Here is a 24,750-nt window from a genome sequence, read left to right as displayed (position 1 = left end):
ACCCCTAAAAAAATAAATCTATTTAATACAATTTAATAAACTGAATAAAAACAGAACCTCTTTGTCATCCAGCGAAGAAACAGCAGGCGTTAAAACTTTGGATTGTATTCTGCGTCCTGATGTTTTCACAGGACGCTGACCTGCCCCGGTGTGCACCTTAATTTTCGAACACAATCCCACATTGACGTTGCCTTTAGTGACCTGTTTCAACAAAGGCTGGGGAGGCTACACAAACAACCACTTGTTTAGCATTTTGAAGAGTAAAAAAAGAAATACATTATTTATTAACACAAACATATTATACTACCGTTCAAAACTTTCATATATATGAACGCCCCACTCATGGTACCGCTCATGCTCATTGGAAAAGAATGCAATGCGCCCTATGTAGTATGTTTGTTTCTGTTTGCAATAGCCCTACTCTGCAGTAACATGAAGCTGGGCTGGGCAACGCTGTTAAAATAACTCTACCCTCTCGTTCACTGCTCTGCTCCCCGCTACACTCTGTTCACATGCTCTGATAATAACGGCTTTGAAGGACTATACATTATTTGGATAATTGGTCAAAAAAAATAAATCTTCTGATTCTATTGCATTTGAGTGAATAAAGAATAATATATTGATATTTAATATTAATATATTTCCTGTTCAATTCTAGTGTGTCACTTTCAATAAAAGTGTGGTTATTTTATTTTATTGGCTTTTTTTATTATTCAGTATCATTAAAATTATTGAATATATATTTATAAAACCTCAAATAAAAACTTTAGCCAACATTTACAACTAATAATAATTACCAGTAATACATAATTATTAATTAATAACAAAATATAAGAATTTACCTTACTGATTTCTGGGGTAAGACTTCTAACATCATAGATCTTAAGAGCACCGCTGTCCATCACAGCAACAATATGGTGGCCTTTAGGACAAATGGCTGCCGAGGTAATGGCATCCTCGTAGGAGCCTATTTCAAAGAGCTGCTTGCATGACTGAATGTTGATAAAGCGCATGACACCATCTTGGCTCAAAACGCCCATAGTCTGAGGACAGAACATCACAGTATGATTATTTTCACAATAACCTTATTAAACTGGATGATAGGGGTGAACTTTTCAAGTTAAGTTCAGTAGTTATTATTCTTCTCCTCATTGCTGAGCGTTAGAAAAAAATAAGAATGTATTTGTAAAAAGAGCACAATATGTTAAAGTCTAACCAAAATAGTTCCATATTACACAGTTAATTGAGCATACAGTTGATAATATATAAGTTTAGTAATAAAGTAAATTATAAGGCATGATGTTGAAGTTTTTTAAGGTTGCAGACTACTGATCAGTACCTGGTTGGATCCGCCATCAAAACTATCCGCCAGGAAATCCAGATATCTTACTGTCTTGACATTTGGAGGCATCTGAATTACTCTCAAGAGCTGTCGACTCTCCAAACACCACAAGTGGACTAAGTTGGAGCGGCCAGCCGCAGCAAGTGTTTTCCCATTTCTACAAAGAAACAAAATGATTACATACAACACACCAGTCTGTGCTTTTTTAAGGTTTAAGTATAACAGCCTTACTGTGTAACAGCATATGTCTTGTAGTGGATTCTGGGCCCATCCTGTGGAGCAGGCAACTGATACTTGCAAAAAAGAGTGTCGCTCTCCCAAGCAAAAATGGAGTCGTCACTAAAACAGCTGAGAATGGTGTTGCTGTGAGGGAGAAAGAAAACCTACAACAAACAAACAGGAATGAGGGACTGATGCAGAGCTGTTATGATGCTTAAAAGGATGATTCATTCAAAAATTTAAATGTATGTTCCAAGCCGATAAGACCATTTTCGAAACACAAATGAAGATATTTTTAATGAAACCTGACTTCTGTCTCTCCATTGAAAGTCTGTTCAACCCAAAACTCTGATGCGTCTAGGGTTGGGTACCGAACTCGGTACTTTTAAGGGCACCGACCGAATTACGTCGGTACTACCGAGTACCGATTCACATTAAATCAATCGGTACCAAATTTCGGTACCTGAGAACGCATATTGTGATATAGACTAGTGTCTGTGAATATTAAACCGCAAAAAGACTATTTAAATACGAATCATGCGTGTCTCCATGCGAACAAATTCGTAGATGCGCTGTTTACAGTCTGTGGGTTTACCTCACACACACACTCTCACTCAGAATCGTGTGTGACGGTCGCATGTTTCCATCTCTGCCTCTGATATGAGGACATGAACGCACAAACGTCATCTCTAGAGCCACTGAGAGTCGCTTTATGAGCATTTTACCGTTTCATTTCACACAAAGAGACTCAAAATCACAGCAACCAGTCAAAATAAAAGTTTGGCTAACTTGATAAATAAATTACTGTTGTACAGTAGAATTTAGATACGTCTCAATGTAATAATAATACTAACACCAATGTAATAATAATAGATTATCAAAACTTTATTTTTTTTATAAATTACAATTTTTCTTCATGTTTTAATTTTAACCATATAAAGCTTAGTTGAGCAGCACTTTGTTTGACAAAAAAAGTTTAATTAAATTAAAAGATAAATTAAATTAATGTCTTATATATTCATTTGATTACCAGAAAATACATAACACATAATTTGTGGGAAATCTTTTCATAGAAATGAAATTAAAAAGAAAAAAAATATAATATGGTTGTTTTTATGAATTAAATTAAGTAGCTAGTAGCCTACTATTTACTAGTAAATATTACAGTAATCAAACATCACAGACAATGGCAGACAGAGACCAGGGCAGCTCTGTCATAATGTCAATAACACTTTTATAAATGACTTACAGGTTCTTTACAGTTATATATGTAAACATCCCAAAAGTACCAGAAAAAGGTACCGTTGGGTACCGGTACCGAATTAATACCGGTTAAAATGTTAACGGTACCCAATCCTAGATGCGTCAAAGCATTCATAAATAGATTGTAAAAGAAAACCATATAAATTGAGCGGTTTATATAAACAGTAACCGTATATAATTTAATTTAGGCTTTAAATCACACACTGATCAGCGAACATACATAGAGCACTCACGGATAAGTGATGTCTAACCTTTTGTATGCCAACTGATTGACGAACATTAAGCTTCCTTTTTCTCTGGAAGGTGTCAAGGTTCCAGAGTTGAGCGGTATCAGAAGAAGTGCTGATGGCGTAGCTGCCCGAACTGTGGACGGACAGGGAAGAAATGGCACCCTCGTGACCCCGCATCCAGCTCACTAGCTGTCTGGTGTCTGGAAACAGTAGTTTGTGCTTGTCAGAAGAACAGTTAAACATTTGCAGGTCTATGTGAAAAAATTATAATATGTCTTACCTTTGTCAAAGCATTTAATGGAGTAATCAGCTAGAGCAACCAGGAACTCTGTGGTTCTTCTCAAGTTGAAAGCTAAAGCAGTGCATGCTTGGCCTGTTTTCTGGACCAGCTTGAATCTGCAAAACAATGAAGTTAGAGACATACTACATTACAGTGAACGTTTTATAATGACACATCAACAGGAAAGAACATTTATGGAAAGTTACAGGGGGGAAAAATATATCTATAACGTTACCTGTTTCTGCTAATGTCAAACACATAAATATTGCCATGATGATCACCAGCAAGAAACGACTCTCCTGTGGTGTCGAAAGCCACTTGCAGGAATCGAACCGTCTTGGTTTGACGGGCAGACGCGTTTCGGATCACAGTGGCCAAGACGCTGGAAATATATAAACGCATAAATGAATCTCTCTTCTCATTGTATAAAACAGTTTGCTCCGAGCTGGTTATGTCAAACTTACCCATATTTTGTTGATACCAATTTTCGGTGCCATATTTTCCCATCTTCTCTGGACCCAATATCTGTAACTTGCATGTTTAGCACCGACTGAGACTCTCCAACTCCTCCAGCAAACAGCCTCCCGCCTCACACAGGCATCACAGCGGGAAATTCAATGACTTCAACGAATTTCATAAATTTATTAATGACTGCATGTCATACTCGTTATTGAACCTTAATCTCATATCGGGATTGACAGTAATAATGACAAAAACGTTTATGCTAGTATTTGTTAGACGATTGAGATAAAGAACCAGGCAGCAAGACGCAAGTTTCAGTTAGAGGAAGTGACGCATGTAAACACTTGTTGGCATTATGGGTACTGAAGTCGTTTTGAGGAAATGTCACGTGACCTTACGTGATGAACAAAATAAAAGTGTATATATTTATATGTATACATAATTAAATAATTTTACGAGCAAATTTATTTTATCACACATTTAAATCAAAACGTAAGAAATCTGAGCAATTGTCTGAATTAGCAAAAAATTCTGATTTAGCAATGGGTATTATACTAATTTTATATTTTGCAATGGTAATTTGAAATACAGAATATCTATAAAAAAAATTTTTTTAACAATATTTATTTAACGTATAGCAATCTGTGAATTTTTCCTCTGCTAAAAAATGAACACTAGGGTAAAAATGTAAATATATTTAAAAGGACTTTTTTTTCTAGAATGCATATACCTCCATTAATTTTGAAAACAATCACAGAAGGCTTTCAGACAAGATGTCTGTGATTTCTATACCCTGCTATGAATTAAATAAGTATCTTAAGAAGGCCAGTGGACACCTTTAATTTTGTAATAGATATTTTGGTTGTAACACTTAAATCAGGTGGAAGACCATGGGGATTGCTTTATTTCAAATATATTTATTTCAAAATATTACTCCAAAAAATCCCAAATGTGTCAGCAACATGCCTTTGTCATATAAAATGCCTATGTACAATACCCAAGTCACAGGTTATCACCTAGTAAAATCATTAGCAATTCCCACAAGAAAAATCTACCAGAACTACAGGAATACACTGAGAAGTTATTGCAGAATAACTATTGAAACACGAGAACATCCATCACAATGTCAATAGATACGGTTAACAAATATTACTGAAAAACGTATAAAAAGACTGCATAACAATGTTGAATGTCAGTCAACATATTTCTTTTTAGACATTTCTGTTGAACAAATAAATATTAAAATGCTCATTAAAACATGAGAAACATTCAGTAACAGTCATATTCAGTAGCAATAAGGCAGCATCAAATATAATGGCAGCTTCAAGGCACACTGGTTGAGAAAAGTCCATGATAACGGATAATATATCAGTGTGTTTGGCAGTACCAGTTGAGCACCTGAGCATTGGTCAATTTAAAGCACACATGCTTCCAGTGTACAATCATAGGTCAGGCCCAGCAAGCCTAGCCAGGCCACCTCGGTCACTGTACCACACCAACCACCCCCCTCCTCACCGACCACGACCCAGTAACTGGGTCTTCGCTTTTAATCGATCATATCAGGCTCAGTCTCTGTATCCTCCTCAGCCTCTGAGTTCAAACACTCACTGACTGTCATACTGTTGTGATCCCCTATAATGACATACTCTATGTTGGATCTCTCCATGTGAATGCTGTTGCCACTCCTTGTGTCCTGCACTGGGATCAGTTCATCGTAGCTCTGAGTGTCTGCCATTTCATCCACTGTTTGTAAAAAAAGAAGAAAAAAAAGAAGCATTTCAAATCAAATCACTATATCATTAAAAAAAACATGATAAGTGTACAGTGTTAAAGATAAAAAGACAAATATAAGAATAACTGTTTTAAACGTTTATATATTGTACAATTTCATTTAACATAAATGTATAAAAAAACAATAAACTGTAAGATGTGACATATAAAACAAGTCTATAACGCTAGAAGAATTTGACCTATATATTTCCTGCTGTAGAGCTCTTACCTTTGATTGCATCATTCTGAGCAAGCAAAGAATGCTGGTCACAGGTAATGCATTGGCTATTGTTGTTCCCAATAATGCAGTTGGTCAGGGAAGAGTTTTGTATGTTTATTATACATGGTGTAAATTGCACTTTTTCTGTTAAAGAGAAGACAAAAAAGAAAGAAAAAGACATTAACATGAGCAACCACAAGACACATTGCCTCAAAGGGATGTGGGACAGGAAAACAAAGCGCTTAGTCACTCACACTTTTGAGAAGTAAAGTTTCCATTGCAATACCTTTGAGACTAAGTGTGTGACTGTGGTAATCTTGCAAACAAAAACAGGAAGTGAGGCGATATATTAACTACTGAACAGGAACTGTTAAATAATTTCACTACTCTGATGCTTCCTAAAACAACAGGGCAAAGAAAAAGTAACAGGTACATCACCAATGACGCAACATATGCAAAAATATCTACCTGAGAAAGGACTTTCCTCTATATGTTGATGGTCCTCATGACTAAATTGTGCTGATTGACAACAAATGCATGAAGAAAAAAGAAAGAGAAAAAGAAATAATGAAAAAACAATTCAGACATCGGCATAGATTTATCTGAAGAGATTTGATAGATTGTCCAACCTGGATATCCTGTAACATTCTCATACAACGACGGGTCACAAATTCCGAGGCATCTGAGGAACGAGCTGCATGCACTTTGACCTTTTCTAATGACAATTTGCATAACCTTGGAGGCTTTTTGCATATCCGTGGCCTGCGACGTGATAACCTGTGATTCATACGCAGTGATTGTACGGGATTGGTACAAGCAGTTGGACATCCTTTGAACTAAAATCCCAGTCATACACTTACTGAGGAAGCCCAAATATTTCTGTAATTGTTGATCTGTTGAGAAAAAGAACGAGAGACAATGGTTTAAATCACAAGAAGCTTCAAAAACAACAGAAATAATGTAATACGCCCAAATACACTGGATGCATACACTCTTAAAAATAAAGGTTCCAAAACATGGTTTTCATAGCGATGCCATAAAAGAACCAGTTTTGGTTCCTCAAATAACCATTTGGTGAACCATTTTTTCTCCTCAGAGTGAAAAACATTTTAAAAATCTAAAGAACCTTTTTCCACTATAAAGAACAATATGTGTCATGGAAAGGTTACATGGATGTTCTTCATGGAACCACAAATGCCAGTAAAGGACAAATAAGCTAAATACTAATTTTCTTTGACTTTAACAGGCCTATTAGATATTGTGTAACAGTAATTTTCAGAAACTGTCCAGAAAGTTGCTCTAAATGTTTTTGTAGTATTTAAACGCCATCATAATATTTCATAAAAACAATACATTCGGAAACAATTGAAATTACACATTTCAACCATTTTCACTTAGGCCTACAAAAAAATACATTTACAAAAAAAAAAAACCTAATAGAGTATTTTTTTATCTGTGCATATAGCCTACCAATAACTGTTAATCTTATCGTTCACACTGTATTTGCGTCATTAATGAATACGACATATACAGCTGAGAGATAGTTATAGTGATTTGTTGCGCTTCCTTGTTGTACATTCTTTACTATTTTCCTAAAACAAGCAAAAACAAGTGACAGACCGAGATGTGGGCAATGAGAAACTTACCAGAGGGTATATCAACTGTGCTGTCCATCTATTAGTAGGCTAATCACAAATAATGTCAATGGGTAAAGTGGTTCTGGTGGCATGTGAAAACGAAACACTGCAGCTGCCATTGATAATATACGTAGGTGTAAATGCGCATGCGCGTTGAGAATGTAATTTCCAGATATGAATTCCCCCTCGTATGACTGTCATTCTGGTTAACCGCAGATTTTATTGTCATGCGAACAACAACAGCAACATACACGACAAAAGTTTTAAGAATTAGGCCTACATTTGTTCAATAAAAGCAATTCAGCGCCACTAATACGCATAGTTTTCAATCAAATGAAAATAAATAGACAGACAATAATCTAGTTTAGGATTTGCGACTAATATAGCCGAGCGTTTAAAGTTTAAACGAACTACGCGTTATTTATCAATCATAAAGTCACTTTTGCACATTTGTAGCGCAACAGTGATGCACATCAAGCCGTCTACAGCGTCACAAAGCTGATCTCTATTATTGGTAGTTGCTGTTATAACAGGGAGGTTCCGCTGCCCTTGATTATGAGGGGCATCTCGGAGCCGGGTATAATGGGAGCAGAGCGTGAAAATATGAATATATGATCTACAGTCCACCGTCGTTTGGAGGCACATTCAAATTGTCGTGAAAATGAAGATTTGGAGCACGGAGCACATTTTCAGGTAGAGAATTTGCGCTTAGGACGAATCTGCACGGATTCCGGCATCCTCTCTGTCATGATTTGCATCCCGATTACCTTCAGTGCTGCTGGGATCGGGACACAGAGCAGCTCTCGTCCTTTGTACATTTCTGTTCATGTAGCTTTTAAGCAATTTATTCTTGTACATAACACACATCTGAGCATTAGTGGCTATTCATTCATTTGGGCCTAACCGGTTGCTTGCCTGTTCTGTCCTAGTCTGTTAGCCTACAATTATGCGCAATGCCGTTACTGCATTCACTGTTATTCGTCAGGCATGTTAATAACAAAACTCATTAAAAAAAGTTGTTTTTTTAATTTCTGAAAATGAAATAGTTTTTCCTCTGTCAATTTCTATTAATATGTGGTAAATTTCCCTGTTGAAAAAAACCCCCAGCCTAAGCTGGTTTTGTCACAGTCTGGCCGGTGTGTTTATTGGATTTAGATAATAATAATAAACATCTGAGGAGAACACCTTAAATGAACGAATAACATCTTAAACCAGCTAAAACCACCAAACTAACGTAGTCCCCCCCCCCCCCCCAGCAGGATTCATCACACCCACAACATAGAATTGTGCAAAACCAGTATATTTTCTAGTTTCTCTTCTTTAAAAACATAGTCATAGTTTTATTACAAAATGATTCATTATGAAGAAATAAATGATCTCAAACAAACCTTTATTTTAAAATCCCAGCTCTCTTGTGATGCTCGTTGTTGATAATAGGTTAGACTACACTGGCAAAAAATTCTTTCAGCTCATATTTAGGCTAAATTTCCCTTGAATGGGGTTTGCCTATGAGATCAGTACAGTGACGTTCATCGTAAGCCATTGTCATGAGTTTTTTTCTGTGTTCACACAGCTACCCATGGGAGACTGTGATCAAAGCAGCCATGAGGAAGTACCCCAATCCAATGAACCCTAGCGTTGTTGGAGTGGACGTTCTTCATAGGAACTTGGACACCAGTGGACGTCTGCACAGTCATCGGCTCCTCAGCACTGAGTGGGGTCTTCCAGGGATTGTCAGAGCGGTCAGATGATATGCTTCACAGTGCTAAATGTATTACATGTCTATTGGGTTATGTGGTCATGTGTTAAAGATGATGAAAATGTGAAAACAGTTGAAGCTCCTTATATAATATTTTACAGCTTACATTTTTTTACATTTAAAACACAAATTAAAGGTACACTATGTAACTTCCCTCTAGCGGGTTAAAAAACAAAGCTGCATGCATTTTGCAGAAGAACATTGTTTTGGTTGTGCTTGAGTTCTGCATGACTGTGCGGATGAGTATGGTTGTCCTACAGCTCTACTAGGCTTAATAAATTTAACCGGTTATACCAATGAATAGACTGGGTACTTCCTTGAAAATAAATTCCAGCTCAGTGTTACAACAACCCATAATGAAATGAGCCTTCACAATAGACAATGCTTTACAATGAACTCTGTTAGAGGGCTACATATGGCAATTTATCTGTTCAATAAAATACCTTACTCACCTCTTGAGTAATAAAAAGACCATCTCCGCGTCACATTTAAATCCCCAGTTCTCACCATCTCCCAAAAAGCCAAGCCAATGTTGATTCTAGTTTTATTACGAGCTCTGTCACATTCTCTTTTTGCCAGCAGACTCTCCTCTGTTGGGCGTTTTTTTAAAAAGAGTTTCCTCTGAGGCTTGAGATTTAGCAGCTCCATGTCAAACTTTCTCGCTTGTGTGACAACCTATGCCACTCCACACTATACATGCATCAATGTAGCAATTTTTCTCTATTTATGGATATGATGAAACACACATGGGCAAGTGACATAAGTACTACACGCAAGCTAATAATAATAGGCTTACCATAGTCAATCATGGTAAGACAAAAACATGTTTTTGGTTGATGATGTATTGACTCATTTAAATTTAGTCAATTTTGAACAAAAAAAGTTACATAGTGTACCTTTAAAACGTATAGCAGTATTTATTAGTTCAGCATAATGAAACTGTATTCTCTATAACAGTGGTTCCCAAACTTTTTGACTCCAAGGCCCTCCATTGTCCACAACTGTTTTCAAAGGTCATTTGTGATTTACTAAATAAAGATTAAAGATGAACATTTAAAAAAATATATTTGTTACTTACTATTTCTGCCTGATAAAATATTGTTGTGCTTGGCATAACTGTATAAAAATGCATATTCATTATATAAATGCCTGTGGAGTTATAAGATTTTATTAATTTACATTATTTTTCCTGATATTACACTTATAAAAGTAGGCTAATTCATATATCCAGGTTTTTCAAGACCATGGGAACCCCAGTTTTTGAAATATATATAAAACAAATGTTGTTTAGGGTGTGAATAAAAAAATAAATAAAAAAATTGTAGATGTTTAATTGTTTTGGATTATTTTCAAATAATGTTTTGTAATTTTGAGTAACATGAACTTCCCTTGGAAGTTTGCTGAGGCTCCCTGATTGAGAACCACTGATTTATAAAGATCTCAAATTTATTTTCTTAGATTTTAGGGACAAATCGAACTACCACATATGTACAAGAACATTCCATTGTGGACCCAGAAGAAAAAAAAATGGAGCTTTGCTCAACAAACGTGAGTCTTTGTTAACCATTTATCAAAAAATTTTTTACAGAAAAACCAATCTAATCCTATTATTTCATTAATAGAAAGTGCCTTTATTTATAAGGTATTAAAGGTATAGTTCACCAAAAAATGAAAATTCTGTCATTAATTACTCACCCTGATGGTGTTCCAAACCCATAAAAAACCCACTTTCGTTCATCTTCAGAACACAAATGAAGATTTTTTTTTGATGAAATTTGAGAGCTTTCTGTCCTTCCACTCTCCTTCCATGATACACAGATTGAATTTAGGCTTTTATTCACAAACATTGATCAGCGAACATAAACAGAAGCTCAACCGAACCTGCTTGACGCGCGAGGACAAACCTCATTGGTTCTTGCGGAAGCTCAAATGCTGCGTAACACGAGAATGAACCTCATTGGTTCTCGCACGCCAAGCGAACATGCCTGAGCTTCCATTTACCAAAACTGATGAGTGAGTTGATGAATGTTTATATGTGAATAAAAGCCTAATTTCAAACTGTACAGTGTCTCTTCAAACACTTTTGACTAAACCGCTCGATTCATATGGACTAGTTTTACGCTCCCTTTATGAACTTTTTGAAGCGTCAAAGTGTCAGTTGCGTAGCTGTTTATGGAGGGACAGAAAGCTCTCAGATTTCATCAAAAAGATCTTCATTTGTGTTTTGAAGATGAATGAAAGTCTTACGGGTTTGGAAAGACATGAGGGTGGGTAAATAATGACAGAATTTTTGGATGAACTATCCCTTTAAATCTTCATTTTGAGATGTACTAAATAAATTCCTTTTTCATCCTTCAGATAACCCTAACAAATTTAGTATCTGTTGATGAAAGGCTTGTCTACACGCCTCATCCAGAAAATCCAGAGGTGTAAGTACATTCGGTCATGAACATATTTGACTGAATTGTTGTTTTTATCATGCAATTGTAATCTCTGTTTATTTATGCACATACATGTAAACCATACTAATAGAAAGTAATCCAATAATCATAATACAAATGATTTTCTGCTTTATTTTTGCAGCACTGTATTAACACAAGAGGCGATCATCACGGTGAAGGGCGTCAGTTTGAGCAGCTACCTCGAGGGACTGATGGCTCTATCCATGTCAGCTAATGCAAGAAAGGTAAACCTTTGTTCTGTATAATGTAATGAAAAATATTACTTGATCAAATATCCCTGGAATGTCCCTCACAACATTTTGCTGAATCACGCGTTACAAATCTTTGATCAAAGTTTGCTATTTTCTGCATAAATGGGAACTTAGTAGTTCCTATTTTCTTGGTGACACAATCGAAGAAGGTCCAAAAAAAAGCAATGTAAAAGCACAGATAATGTGGTTTTGTCCCACTCTAGCTAACCCTGTTGTTTTTTGTGGATGTTTTTTTGTTTGTTTGTAGTGAAGTAGTTTCATTTATAGTTTCATTAGTAGTTTCATTTATAGTTTCATTAGTAGTTTCATTTATAGTTTCATATCTTTGGCAAACAATGAAAAACTGCCGGAGATTATTTTATATAGCATGAAGTATGACAAGCATTATATAAGCCTCTAAATAAAGTATGAACCTGATAAGCTCTATTTTTGTCATAGGGATGGGATGCCATTGAATGGATTATTCAAAACTCTGAAAGGGAAAATGTTCGTTTGTGTGACCTGTGTTGAACAGGTAATGTTTCATGTAGCACCTGTTTATGGATGGTACAAACCAGACATGACATGTAGCGGTTGGTTTTATCATATGCATTGGTACTAAAGGATATTTAATAACTTGTTTAATAAGCAGATCAGACATACATGTATATAAATAAATGCATGTTCATTTATTTACATTCTTTATTATTTTCATGCTGAGGCATAGATAAGCCACAAAAGGTTTTAAAAATATACATCATTTATTTATTTCATATTTCATAATGTCTGTTTCATGATAAGGCATACATTTTGAAATATACAAGCATATTATTTATTTGTTTTTAATGCCTGTTTCATGATGAGACGTAGATGAGGCATAATTGTTTACAAAATACATGTCAGTTTCATTTGCGGTTTCAGAGCACATTAATTAACTTTCAACAGCTCTGAAACCACATCTGGCCTGCCTGACTTTGCCCTCCTCTCTTTGTGTTGATGTTTGTACACAAAGGTAGTCAAATGTGCTCATTTAGGCACATAAAATTGCACTACTATAGACAAAACTGTATGGAGTTTTGAATGTCGCTACAAAATATGTATGCACTGCACTGACTACCTCTTGTTTTAGAGTTCTTTTAATGCCATAACATGTATGAAGTGGATGTTCAGTTGTAATTAAGAACCTTGAAGTTCAGAATATCTATAAAGTGAATGAAATTTTTGGTGTTCTTACATTTTCTTAATCATGCGATTAAGGGAAATATCAGTTAATTTAGTTGTTTGCTTCAGAAAGTTTGCATGGGTAGTCTTAGAGTGAATAAAGTCTAGCTAAAACTTGTAGGATTGGTACTATAACTTATCAAAAGTCATTTTGTAACGTTTACTCTAAAAAGGTCCTATATTTAAAGGACGTTTATGCTGCTTCTTAATTAACACATGTGAACATATTGTCCCATTTGGGAGGCTTTTAGTTTATTTAATGATATGAACAAATGCTAATTTATGGTTCTTGTTAAAAAATAACTTATTTTTATTATTTTATTCTTATAAAACTACTGTGATTCAATACAAAGGGCATGTTTGCTTTATTTTGTGGAAAAAATGTTACAATGTATATGTTTGTTAAATTATAAACTGTATATTTTCTTTAACAGTTAAATGTTACAAATTAAACATAATTTAAATGGTTTACTATTTAAAAACAATGCTTGTCAGAGTATACCAACAAACAGTTGTTAAGGTCTTATGGAGCCACCTATTGGTGAGAAATTGTGGCAGCGAACATCTTGTGTGGTTTATTTTTTCTTTCTTTTTCTTTTTACTTGACTTCAGACTGCCTTGTTGTTGTATAATTGTGACCTCTTTAATTATTTATTTTCGATGAATTCTAATGAATTTCGAATCAATGTCACGGTTATTTAAAAAAATTATTTTCACTAATCATAGAGATACAGGCCATAAGAAAAATGAAATAACCTACTTGACATTGCGTAAAGTTCCTCCACTGGAAAAATCATGTCAGCATGTCCCAATGATGAAACACTTCCCAAGCAGAAGTAAACAAACTTAAGTTAAACTTGGTTTGTAATCGAGCCATCTAGCAATGCCAGATGAGTTTCAGAATGTATATTTTTCAGAAATGTATATTTATGTAATATTTTCAGCTTTGATATTGTTAGAAACATCTTTAAAACATTGTCTGTTGTTAATTAAAGGGATAGTTCACCCAAAAATTTATATTCTGTCATGAATTACTCACCCTCATGTCGTTCCAAACCTGTAAGACTTTCGTTCATATTTGGAAAACAAATGAAGATCTTTTTAATAAAATGGGTTTTAATGAAATCTTTTTAATGAGAGCTTTCTGTCCCTCCATTGACAGTCTTATATATGGGTTAGGAATGACATGAGTTATTAATGACAGAATTTTCTCTTTTGGGGGAACTACCCCTTTAAGAAAGTCTTCAGACTAAATGGTGGCTTCATTAGTGGTGCATGTTACATTTTCTCATTCAATTGTGACATTTTAAAGCATCTGTTTTTCTATGGTAAAGGGGCAAATAAGTCATGCATAATATATGCTCATTAAGGATCATAAATGCCATTTGTTCTTTTAAATCCTAAAATCCTGTTTTTTTTTCTCTCGTTCTGTTTGGAGGATGTGGATTGTATTGCTTTTCAAGAAATAAAATACAATTTTAGAAAATTTATATTGTTCGTCTTTTAATGCTAGTTTTTTTTTTTGTGTTGTGTATTTATCTGAATGTTTATGCCATAGATAGATATATGCACAGTGGATACAGATTCCATGAGTTAAGGGTTAGTTAGGTTAATTATGCTGTTTACTGCCAAGAATGTCTTGATACAGCAAACTATGCTGCATAAAATTGGCTAATGATATTTATATGACCCATAGGAGAGCACTATATTTTAATGAGATCTTAATGTTAAAATATTAATGTATAATTCAATAAAGCCAACCTAAAAATGATTGATACATTTTTAGTGCATAATTATTTAGTGTTTTGTGTGATGCAGTCATCGTTGGAACATAGTAGCTTTAAGTAAATTCAAGAAACCATTTTTATAAATAAAATAAAACCAGACATATTCAGCAAAAAAAAAAAAAAACACCACTTGTACACAAGATGGCATTAAAAATCTTGCAAGGCAATGATAGATGTGGTTGTGTTTTTGTGTACAATATATATATATATATATATATATATATATATATATATAAATAAAATATATAGCTTTACATCAGATTTCTGGTCTGGTTATACCAAAATAACATTGTAAACAGAAATTACTGGTTGAAAAAAGAAAATCATGCAAGAGTTGATGAATTATCAGAAATCTATAAATATTTTATTCATTGATTCCCATATAAATCTGAATTAATATCATTCAGAAAGAACAATCTGCAAATGAATAAACATCTTTTAAATTTGCTTTTGACCACTCAAAATAAGGCACTTTGGATGAGTTTATGCTTCAAAACAGCTTACAGTATACTCATGTATTTATTGTTTCGAAAAACAAGCATGTTTAAATCGCAAACCACTGAAAATATCAAATGTATAAAAGTGAAAAAAAAAGGTACTTAGAAAAAGTATTGCACACCTGTGTTAAGGCCTTTTTGGTAAACATTCCCATTTCATGCACTCGCTAAAGCACCAATATGCTATCTGAAATTCAAACAATAAATGTTTGTGTTGCCAAAAATCAAATCTATATTACATTCACAGAAGAAACCAGGGCATCCTGACAGCACAAGGACAACTTCTTTATGCATGTAGGATCATTTTAAATGTCCTTTTTCTAATCCTCAATGCAACTTTTCTTTTGAGTAAACAAGATCCATGCTAAATAAATATAAATAAATCCTTTATAAATAAAAGGAGCGTTTTTTCCCCAACACAGCTTTTTAGTTTCTCATAATACACATTTCGAGTCCATTCAGTTTCCAAACTTCTCCACAAAACATTATGACACTTGCTTCTAATGCAACCCATTCTTTTCTCTACCTCAAGTCATCCAGGAATCCTTTGCACTATTGACACTATGTACATGGCAGCAATGCAGCGCCCCCTAGAATTTGAAAAGGTTTATGAAACCTTGTGGAGACACAGGCTTGCAGCAGCTCTCTGGGTTATTGGCAGTGCAAGGATGATCTGTATCCTGAAATGAACAGGAAAAATTCATATGTTATTGCCACAAAAGGACCATAAATTGAAAAGAGAGGTTGATATATTTTCAAAAGAAATGTTAAAAGCTAGAAATTAATCTAGTCACCTTCCAGAACAGGATGTGGCAATGTGTGCAGAACTGTAAAGTGTCACTGTACTGTTCCTTGTTAGGGTAGCACCGGCACAACTTAAAGTACATCTTTTTCCATTCCAATTGTCCTTTATCTGACACCATCAGGCGCTTGCGGATCTGTAAAGAACATAGCAAATTACTTCAAACAAATATAGTAATCCAATCACATAAATATGCAAGACTCATCTGGAACTTAAAGGGTTAGTTCACCCCAAAATATTGTCATTAAATGATTCACCCTCATGTCGTTCCAAGCCTGTAAGACATTCGTTCATCTTCGAAACACAAATGAAGAGATTATAAATGAAATCTCTGATTCTGATGTCTGTCCATCCATTGACAGTCTACACAACTACCACTTTGTCGCTTCAAAAGGTTCATAAAGAGATTGTTAAACTAATCCGTATGAATAGAGCGGTTTAGTCCAAATTTTCTGAAACTCGATCACTTTGTGATGAACCGACTGCATTTTAGGCTTTTATTCACATATAAACATTGATCAGCAAACATAAACAGAAGCTCAACCGTATTTGCTTAATGTGTACGAACAAACCTCATTGGTTCTTTTGGAAACTCAAACGTGCTGCGTAACACATAAGAATGAAACTCATTGATGTGTGTGTTTATGAATGTTTATATGCAAGCCTAAATTCAATCTTTTCATCACAATGCAATCAAGTTTCTTCAGAACATTTAGACTAAACTGCTTAATTCATATGGATTCGTTTTACGTGTCAAAGAGGTAGTTACGTAGACTGTCAACGGAGGGACATAAATCTCTCAGATTTCATTAGAAGATCTTCATTTGGGTTTCGAAGACGTTTGGAACAACATGAGGGTGAGTAATTAATGACAGAATTTTCATTTTTGGGTGAACTGTCCCTTTAAGCATGTGACAAACATGTACCTGTCTGTCTGTGAAATGATACTGGCAGAGTTTCTTCCACAACAGCCGATCTTCTGCCAGCACACTCAGGTCAGGGCATACTTGACCCAGGCTAACCAGATCTCTTCCATCTGAAAGACGGTGCATGATGTTAAGCTGCAAGCTAGTCGGCAGATCAAGGAATGTCATCCCTGTGTTTGTAGGCTGGATAAATAAAAAGAAGAAGAAGAAAGTCTGTGTTTACCTTCATGATCTGAACAATCTCAAGGGATTTGTTTGCCAAGTTAAACAATATAAAGCATGTTCTGTATGCGATCCCTTTAACTGCAATAAAAAAAGCTTTTACACTCACCCTGTTGATCTGAATGTTGTCAAGCTGCTGTTGCCACTGTAGTATGTTCTCCATGCGGTACACCCAGATGTTGATGTTACCCACTAGGACAGACTTGCCCATGTCCTGAACCAGACTGCACAACGACGCATATAGTGTCTGTAGCAGTTCTTTAATCGGTCGGACATTTTGCTGATCCTCAAGAACTGAGAAAGAGTGCAAATGTTTAGTTAGTAACTAAAAGTTCAAGGACGCACAACAACATGGGCCCAACAGTGTTGACAGGATCTGGTGTGTGTTACAGGATACTTTAAGCTCAAGCCAGATGCTTTCATAACACACATATCAAAATAGAATACCTTTCATTTATGATTAGGACATTACATACACATTTATATCCAAAATTGAGGAGTAAGAAAAGTGACAGGTAAAGTAATAAAGTGGTTTGGGTATGACGTAGCCTGCAAGTGAGCAATTTAGTTTCTCATAACAACCTGCACCTTTGTTTAGCGGATATGACTTTTGGTTTACAATACGGCTGAGATTCCCGTTTGCTCTCTCCAGTGCAGGCAATTATAACATTTCCATTCAGCTGTGAGCTAATGGCCAAGCCCACCAAACTAACTTTGTTGTAAAAGATTGCAGAAAAGAGAAAAAAACAGCTATATAGATGTTGCCAAATTTTTTATCTCTCATTAACCACAAGAGAATTTCAGTACAAGCCTTGGGGTAAATGATCAGAGACTTTGCGAACATGTAATGTAAACAGACATTGTTGATGTTCGACATTGGCTAATAGTTTTACAAATGAGATGGCGAAGATGCAAGATACTAGCAAGAAAGCTTACCTTTCTGCACAACCCTCTCCAGAATGTTCATGTAGTTTTTCTGTGCCACTCCACTCAGCGAAGGCAGTTGGGATTTGGCGATCAGCTCCAGCAGCTGAAATGTTACACATAAATTTGAGAGGTCAGACACAGAGACTTTGTTTTCCAGCATTACTTACAGACTGTTATATTCCACTCTCTTCAGCCTTGGCAAAAACAAAGGGCTCAGAAATGGGACGTTCTCTCCCCCCACACAAGCACTCTGGCTTGTGTCTGTTTCAACAGTGTTGTTGTTTTGAAGTTCAGACAGAAGCAGGTAATCACTCTTTCAAAAGGACAGTAATTTTACCGTAACTATTTGTGCACCTTATATGCATGCAATCAGTTTGACAAGAGTAGATTTCCAACACCAAGTTCATTTTCAAAAGTTAGGACAGCCAAGAGCAGATAGTGAAAGCAGAGTTGTGTTCTCAAAGGCTGTTGTGTGGCATGACTGGCATGTAATATCAGCACAATCCACATTATAGAGCAACTCTGACCCTCACTCAACCCAGCAACATGTGAGCATTGTCATTCTACCCCCTCCCCTACAGCGAGCCTCTGATGAAAGATGTTCCAAGTGCCTTTATGTGGAGCATGAAAGGTAGGGGGGGGGGGGTCTTTCTATTTTAATATATTTTAAAATGGTAATTTATTCCTGTGATGGCAAAGCTGCATTTTCAGCAGATTCAGTGTCACATGAATCCTGCAGAAATCGTTCTAATATGCTGATGTGTTGCTCAAGAAACATTTCTTATTATCAGTGTTGAAAACTGCGATACGTTTTTTCAGGATTCTTTGATGGATAAGAAGTTCTAAAGAAAGGCATTTATTTGAAATAGAAAACTTTTGTAACATTGCAAATGTCTTTACTGTCACTTTTGATCAATTTAATGCATCCTTGCTGAATAAAAATATTAATTTATTTGAAAAAAAAGGCACTTCACTAACACTGAATGCTAGTGTATGCATCTATATAAAAACGGACTTCTAATTATTGTTGATGTCAATTTACCAGCTTAGTTTGTTAAAAAAAAACACTTTTTTTTACTGGAGCAAGCTGTTTGTATTACAGTTATCATTATCAAAGGTAAATGAATTCCCATAAATGACAGTGATATGACATACTATGATATTACGAGGTAAGTAGCCTTTATAGATCTGTTTTTCCATCCCTACTAAACCTGATCTCTGTAACTGAGCTCTAATGCAACTCCAGCACAAGGCCACACAACCAAGAGAAACTGCGAGATAAACCTGACACTACTGTGTCTCAACAGTGCCTGGAAATGTCAAGAAAAATAAATGATGCACTGCAGTGAATTTCAGTGACCTTAGCTAGAAAGTTCGAGTAAACAACTCGATCCTGATCCTGTTTACCTGTCTTTTGAAGTGATCGCAAGGATTCATGACCCAATTTGCCAGTACCTTAAGCTCATCATAGCTGACTCTATACCACAGTGGAGTCAAGTGATCGGATCAGAATTCAGGGTCACAATGCAGACAGATAGAGAGAAGGGCCTGTGAGGGGGGTGTGGGGGTTAATGGCCACCTAAGTCACTTGACTTTCCGTTCCAGTTTCATAAGCTTTCTCAACCTCAGCTGTCTGTTAGGACACTGTGTGACAGTGACCTCCACATCACACCGACCTGTGTTTATCTGCTCTTAGCCAATGACCTTTGCTTTCATCATCGGAACAAGTAGGCGAAATCAAGAAGAACGTCCAGTCATTAGTGACCTTAAACCAGAGGAGTAATGGCTAACTTGAACTTGAATTTAAGGCTGCTTCTGTTTTTCCATTACAAGAAACACTAACAGAAAACTCACACGGATACGTATACGGAAGCAAAAACATGGTCCCTGTGCATTTGCCATGAAACTGCCCCAGAGGCCCTCTTGTCTGGTGTGCGATGATAAGAATGAAGACAGTAGCAGATACCCAGAGCCCAAGACTTGTTAACCCTTTCTTCTTCAAAGATTGAGCCTGGCTATTGTCCCCGCTTGCCCTGCCACAAATAGACGGGTGGAAACTCACCCTCACGACATAATTGAATCGCCTGGTGTCTTTGATGGCGCTGCAGAAATCCAAGCGATTAAATGCTTCTCCAAGAGTACAATATCCATGACGCTGTGTGAGATAAAAAAGAGGAGTTGGTTGACTACTTATTTACACAGAAGCCTCTTCTATCGTTCTGCAGAAGATGATTACTAGAGCGTACCTCTTTGGTGCTTCCTTTGTGGACATAAATCCATTTGTCTTTGTGAAAATCTGCAATGAAGAAATAAATCAAGATTTTTGCAGTAACAAACTCGTTGCACTTTGAATTTGACAAAGACACGGCGATGATGCTTACAAGGAATTTTTGTGTTGTTGTTTAGCAAGTCCTTCTTTCGCTTCTTTGCAGCCACATCATAATTAATACTGAGGATCAAATTCTCCTTGTCATGTTCTTCCTTGCAGTAACTGAAAGCAGAGTGAAGTTGTCAACCCACATGCTGCTTTTTCATAGTTTAGCACCATGATGGGGAATTATACAACATATGGCCACTATCAATATGCAAATATGTAGGCCCTAAACTCAATTCTTGTCTGTAACTAGAGCAACAGTTTTAGAAACAGTAAATAGTTCCAGCATGACCTGTTGTATTATTAGAAAGGTGATTAACTGATGATGAGTAAACACAAAGGCATTTTTATGTTTACAACTGCTATGTACTGCAGTCTCTATCAATAACTTGACTTAATTTATTTGTATTCGTCTTTTTTAAATGCCTTTACGCACATATTTTTAGGCTAAATAAAATATTAAATTATAAAACATTAATATAAAAATAAACAAATAAAATAAATTACACCTTAAGCCATGACACTTGGATCTTGGATCAATAATTTTCTGTTGAATAAGAAAGGCTTATATCAATCTGACGCAGGCTGCGTCTGCAGTAAACTACGCCACTTGTTTATGATGCTATTAGTGGTGGTGAACAACGGAAAATATCAGGTCAGAGACTTAGCATGTCAATTTTGAATCATTAAACACTGACCTCTTGCGTTCTGAAACATTGTTATTCGTCTCGTTCTCATCTTTCGTCGTTTTTTTCCAGCCGTCCTCCGTTTTTACCCAGCTTTGACCAGGAGACCGCCAGTCTTGTCCAAGAAACGGCATTGTCAAGACTCGAAAACCAGTGATAACGAAGGAAAACTTGTTAGTGTTAAACTTGAGAAGTTGTTAAAGTGATTTTCTCGCGTGTCGCCTGCTATATTAAATAAAGCTGTGAACGCGTCTCTGGTGATAAAAGTGCGCAGCTGTATTTATATTGTCAGGAGGAGAATCCGGAAATGTTCCTGGTCCCGCCCCCTTTGGACTGCGTTCTCCAGCACGTGGCTTTGTTTATCATCTTCCTTAATATTGCAAAACCTCACTAGAAACATAATCACACATAGTTCAGTACGCCGCAGATCATCTTTCCTCATGCGCTTATTAAAAGTCAGACATACACAGTAAAGGCAATTTAATAGTTGGTGATGAGTAAGATTTCTTATTTTCTTGAGTTCATCTTGTGAAACAAACAAGAAACTGATGTAAGCTAAACATAGACAGCTGACTTCTCTGTTGATTTCCCCTGATGAGTAAGACCACAACATTAACTGTAGCTATGCTTCATAGCCTAAATTAAAGGGAATTGTGAGATTTTGGATCAAGAGGAGAAAAGAATTATGTGTGTGAATGACATTTCCTCCTAATCAGGATATAGTGACTGTAAAGAAGTGGGTCAAACAAAGGCTGGTTATCCATTATGGAAAAGCATATATGTTTTTAGCTTATTACTGAACTGCAAGTAACATGATCAGAGTCCAACCGACCTCCTATTAAGATAACACCATTTCGTAAAATGAAACTGGTAGAGAACTGCACTTCACACCATGATAAGGAAATATAATCTTTTTGAAGTTGATTTCATCAATAGCTATTCACTTTTGTTTGGTAATGAGTTGCATACTGAGCAAGAAATGTGACCCAGCTGCCCTACATTATGATGTAATGAGAGCTGATGGAAATGAGAAACTATAGCAGCTTCCTTTTATCATTTAATCTCTTTAAGTCACACACAAGAGTTTCTTGATTGTTTGCTTTTAGACAGTTAGTTCTAATCAGCTGAAAATGGTTGTGTAGACCAAAATATTCTTAGAAGATGTATATTAACAGTGTTTTACATGTCCTTGATGCAAAACTAACACTTTATTGTAATTACCATGCAGTTTCATTTTACACCGAGATGTATATTAACATGAGACATGAATGACACCTAAATAAACAACACCCATGTTGGGGAAAGTTACTTTTAAAAGTAATGCATTACAATATTGCGTTACCCCTTAATAAAGTAACTAATTGTGTTGGTTACTTGCTTTACAAAAAAAATAATTAAATAAAAATAACACTTACTTCACCAATAAAAACAACATCAAAAAACAACACACAAATGTGATGTTTAAAGCAATTTTTTCTTATTCATATGGTTGAATTGGATCATCAAAGATCAGCATCAAATAATTAAATAAAGTATAGTGTTATTTAACATTTAATGTTAATTATTGCAAATGTGCATAATATTCTGAGTTTGCCTTTCACTGTTTTGATTCATTTCTAGGAATACTGAATCTGTTTTGAGCAAGTGAGATGATTAAATGCATGCTTACATTTAGTCTGTAACTACAATAACCATCATGTTTACACCGCACACAACACCTCTCAACAAGAGAGGAAACAAGAGAGGTATCAGTCCATAAATGGAAAAAAAGTAACTTGCGTTATAAAAGGTAACACAGATATTGTGTTGTAAATTTAAAAGTAATGCGTTTAACATGAAAAAAAGTAATCTGATTACGTTACTCAAGTTACTTGTAATGCGTGTCAACACTATAAGATATGCAAACTGATGGATATCTGCCTAAATGTTGTGCTTGTTAATGTTTTCTAAATTCTATGTGGAGATCAGATGCCATGGACAGGGGTCAGCATGGGCATCCTGACTGGTCTGCGGCTATGCAGCCCCATACGCAACAAACTGCGGGGCAATGTGTATTCTGACACCTTTCTATCAGAACTAGCCTTAACTTCTTGAGCAGTTTGAGCTACGATAGCTTGTCTGTTTTGATCGGACCACACGGGCCAGCCTTCGCTCCCCACTTGCATCAATGAGCCTTGGCCGCCCATGACCCTGTTGCAGGTTCACCACTGTTCCTTCCTTGGACCACTTTTGATACTGACCACTGCAGACCAGGAATACCCCACAAGAGCAGCAGTTTTGGAGATGCTCTGACCCAGTCATCTAGCCATCACAATTTGGCTCTTGTCAAACTCGCTCAAATCCTTACGCTTGCCCATTTTTGCTGCTTCTAACACATCAACTTTGAGGACAAAATGTTCACTTGCTGCCTAATATATCCCACCCACTAACAGGTGCTGTGATGGAGAGATAATCAGTGTTATTCACTTTATAATGTAATAATGTTGCCTGATTATACCATATATATATATATATATATATATACATATATATATATATATATATATATATATATATACATATATATATATATATATACATATATATATATATATATATATATATATATATATATATATATATATATATATATATATATATATATATATATATATATATATATATATATATATATATATATATATATATATATATATATATATATATATATATATATATATATATATGGTAACACTTTACAATAAGGCTCATTAGTAAAAATTAGTTAGTTATGTTAGTTAGTTATTAGTTAACATGAATTAATAATGAACTGCATTTATAAAGCATTTATTTATCTTTGTTAATGTTAATTATTAGTTAATGCACTGTGAACTAACATGAACAAACCATGAACAGCTGGATTTTTATTAATTAACGTTAACAAAGATGAACAAATACAGTAACAAATGTACTGCTCATGGTTAGTTCATGTTGGTTAATAACTAATGTTAATTAATGAAACCTTATTGTAAAGTGTTACCATATATATATATATATATATATATATATATATATATATATATATATATATATATATATATATATATATATATATATACATACATACAGTATAAAGGAAATTTGCACTGTAAGGAGTATTTCTGTAATGATTTACCAGACAGTGTTTTGGAGGCAGAAATGAGCTTGTGTGTATTTTCACAAAGGGGGAGCAAACATTTATTTCTTGAAAACAAAACACAATAAATGGTCGTTTGAGATTCAACATGCACTCAGGCCTGTGATAAAGGTTTCAGGAAACATTTCTCAAACAGTTTGTCTCCTTATTTTCTCACTACAGCCAATGCAGCGCTGATGTGTATACAAAATCTAAATGTGTTTTCTTTATTCATTTATCAATTCAATTAATTTATTAATTTTATCCAGAAGAATGATTA

The 24,750-nt window shown here is 35.3% G+C and overlaps 4 protein-coding genes across 6 annotated transcripts in view; 1 reads left to right on the top strand and 3 right to left on the bottom strand.

Annotated features, from left to right (window-relative positions):
- tbc1d31 (TBC1 domain family, member 31) overlaps nt 1-4,134 on the bottom strand; it is a 13,894-nt gene extending 9,760 nt beyond the window's left edge. For both annotated transcript variants that reach the window (XM_079836563.1, XM_079836564.1), the window contains exons 1-8: nt 3,799-4,134; nt 3,570-3,716; nt 3,335-3,450; nt 3,076-3,254; nt 1,574-1,725; nt 1,340-1,499; nt 843-1,043; nt 58-225 (exon numbers count right to left, since the gene is read on the bottom strand). In XM_079836563.1, the coding sequence (XP_079692689.1) occupies nt 58-225; nt 843-1,043; nt 1,340-1,499; nt 1,574-1,725; nt 3,076-3,254; nt 3,335-3,450; nt 3,570-3,716; nt 3,799-3,872 (1,197 nt within the window). In that variant the 5' untranslated portion in view covers nt 3,873-4,134. The remainder of the gene's footprint in view (nt 1-57; nt 226-842; nt 1,044-1,339; nt 1,500-1,573; nt 1,726-3,075; nt 3,255-3,334; nt 3,451-3,569; nt 3,717-3,798) is intronic.
- Nucleotides 4,135-4,673: 539 nt separating this feature from the next.
- Nucleotides 4,674-7,923, bottom strand: LOC307138441 (uncharacterized protein). Its single transcript, XM_079836739.1, has 5 exons — nt 7,433-7,923; nt 6,416-6,679; nt 6,255-6,305; nt 5,796-5,930; nt 4,674-5,539 (listed from the first exon to the last, which is right to left on the bottom strand). Exons 1-5 carry the CDS (start codon nt 7,458-7,460, stop codon nt 5,343-5,345), a joined length of 675 nt encoding a protein of 224 aa, XP_079692865.1. The 5' UTR covers nt 7,461-7,923; the 3' UTR covers nt 4,674-5,342.
- Nucleotides 7,924-14,585, top strand: prelid3a (PRELI domain containing 3A). Of its 2 annotated transcripts, XR_013818022.1 has the most exons (7): nt 7,924-8,116; nt 8,997-9,165; nt 10,641-10,730; nt 11,541-11,611; nt 11,766-11,868; nt 12,334-14,118; nt 14,275-14,584. XR_013818022.1 is itself a non-coding variant. In XM_079836740.1 (6 exons), the coding sequence occupies exons 1-6, from the start codon at nt 8,085-8,087 to the stop codon at nt 12,403-12,405; spliced, it is 537 nt and encodes a 178-aa protein (XP_079692866.1). In that variant the 5' UTR covers nt 7,924-8,084; the 3' UTR covers nt 12,406-14,585. The 2 variants fall into 2 exon arrangements, 1 of the variants encoding a protein (XP_079692866.1); XM_079836740.1 differs by having other exon boundaries at nt 12,334-14,585.
- A 635-nt stretch (nt 14,586-15,220) lies between these two features.
- Nucleotides 15,221-21,782, bottom strand: fbxo32 (F-box protein 32). Its single transcript, XM_079836351.1, has 9 exons — nt 21,329-21,782; nt 20,638-20,747; nt 20,503-20,552; nt 20,319-20,411; nt 18,266-18,359; nt 17,439-17,623; nt 17,108-17,290; nt 16,174-16,317; nt 15,221-16,059 (listed from the first exon to the last, which is right to left on the bottom strand). The coding sequence occupies exons 1-9, from the start codon at nt 21,448-21,450 to the stop codon at nt 15,970-15,972; spliced, it is 1,071 nt and encodes a 356-aa protein (XP_079692477.1). The 5' UTR covers nt 21,451-21,782; the 3' UTR covers nt 15,221-15,969.
- Nucleotides 21,783-24,750: the final 2,968 nt, after the last annotated feature.

The sequence above is a fragment of the Gobio gobio genome, assembly GCF_949357685.1.
Source record: "Gobio gobio genome assembly, chromosome: 15".
In the NCBI taxonomy this organism is placed as follows: domain Eukaryota; kingdom Metazoa; phylum Chordata; class Actinopteri; order Cypriniformes; family Gobionidae; genus Gobio; species Gobio gobio.
The sequence above is the reverse complement of the archived record's forward strand: the minus strand, read 5'-3'. Positions and strand labels throughout refer to the sequence as shown.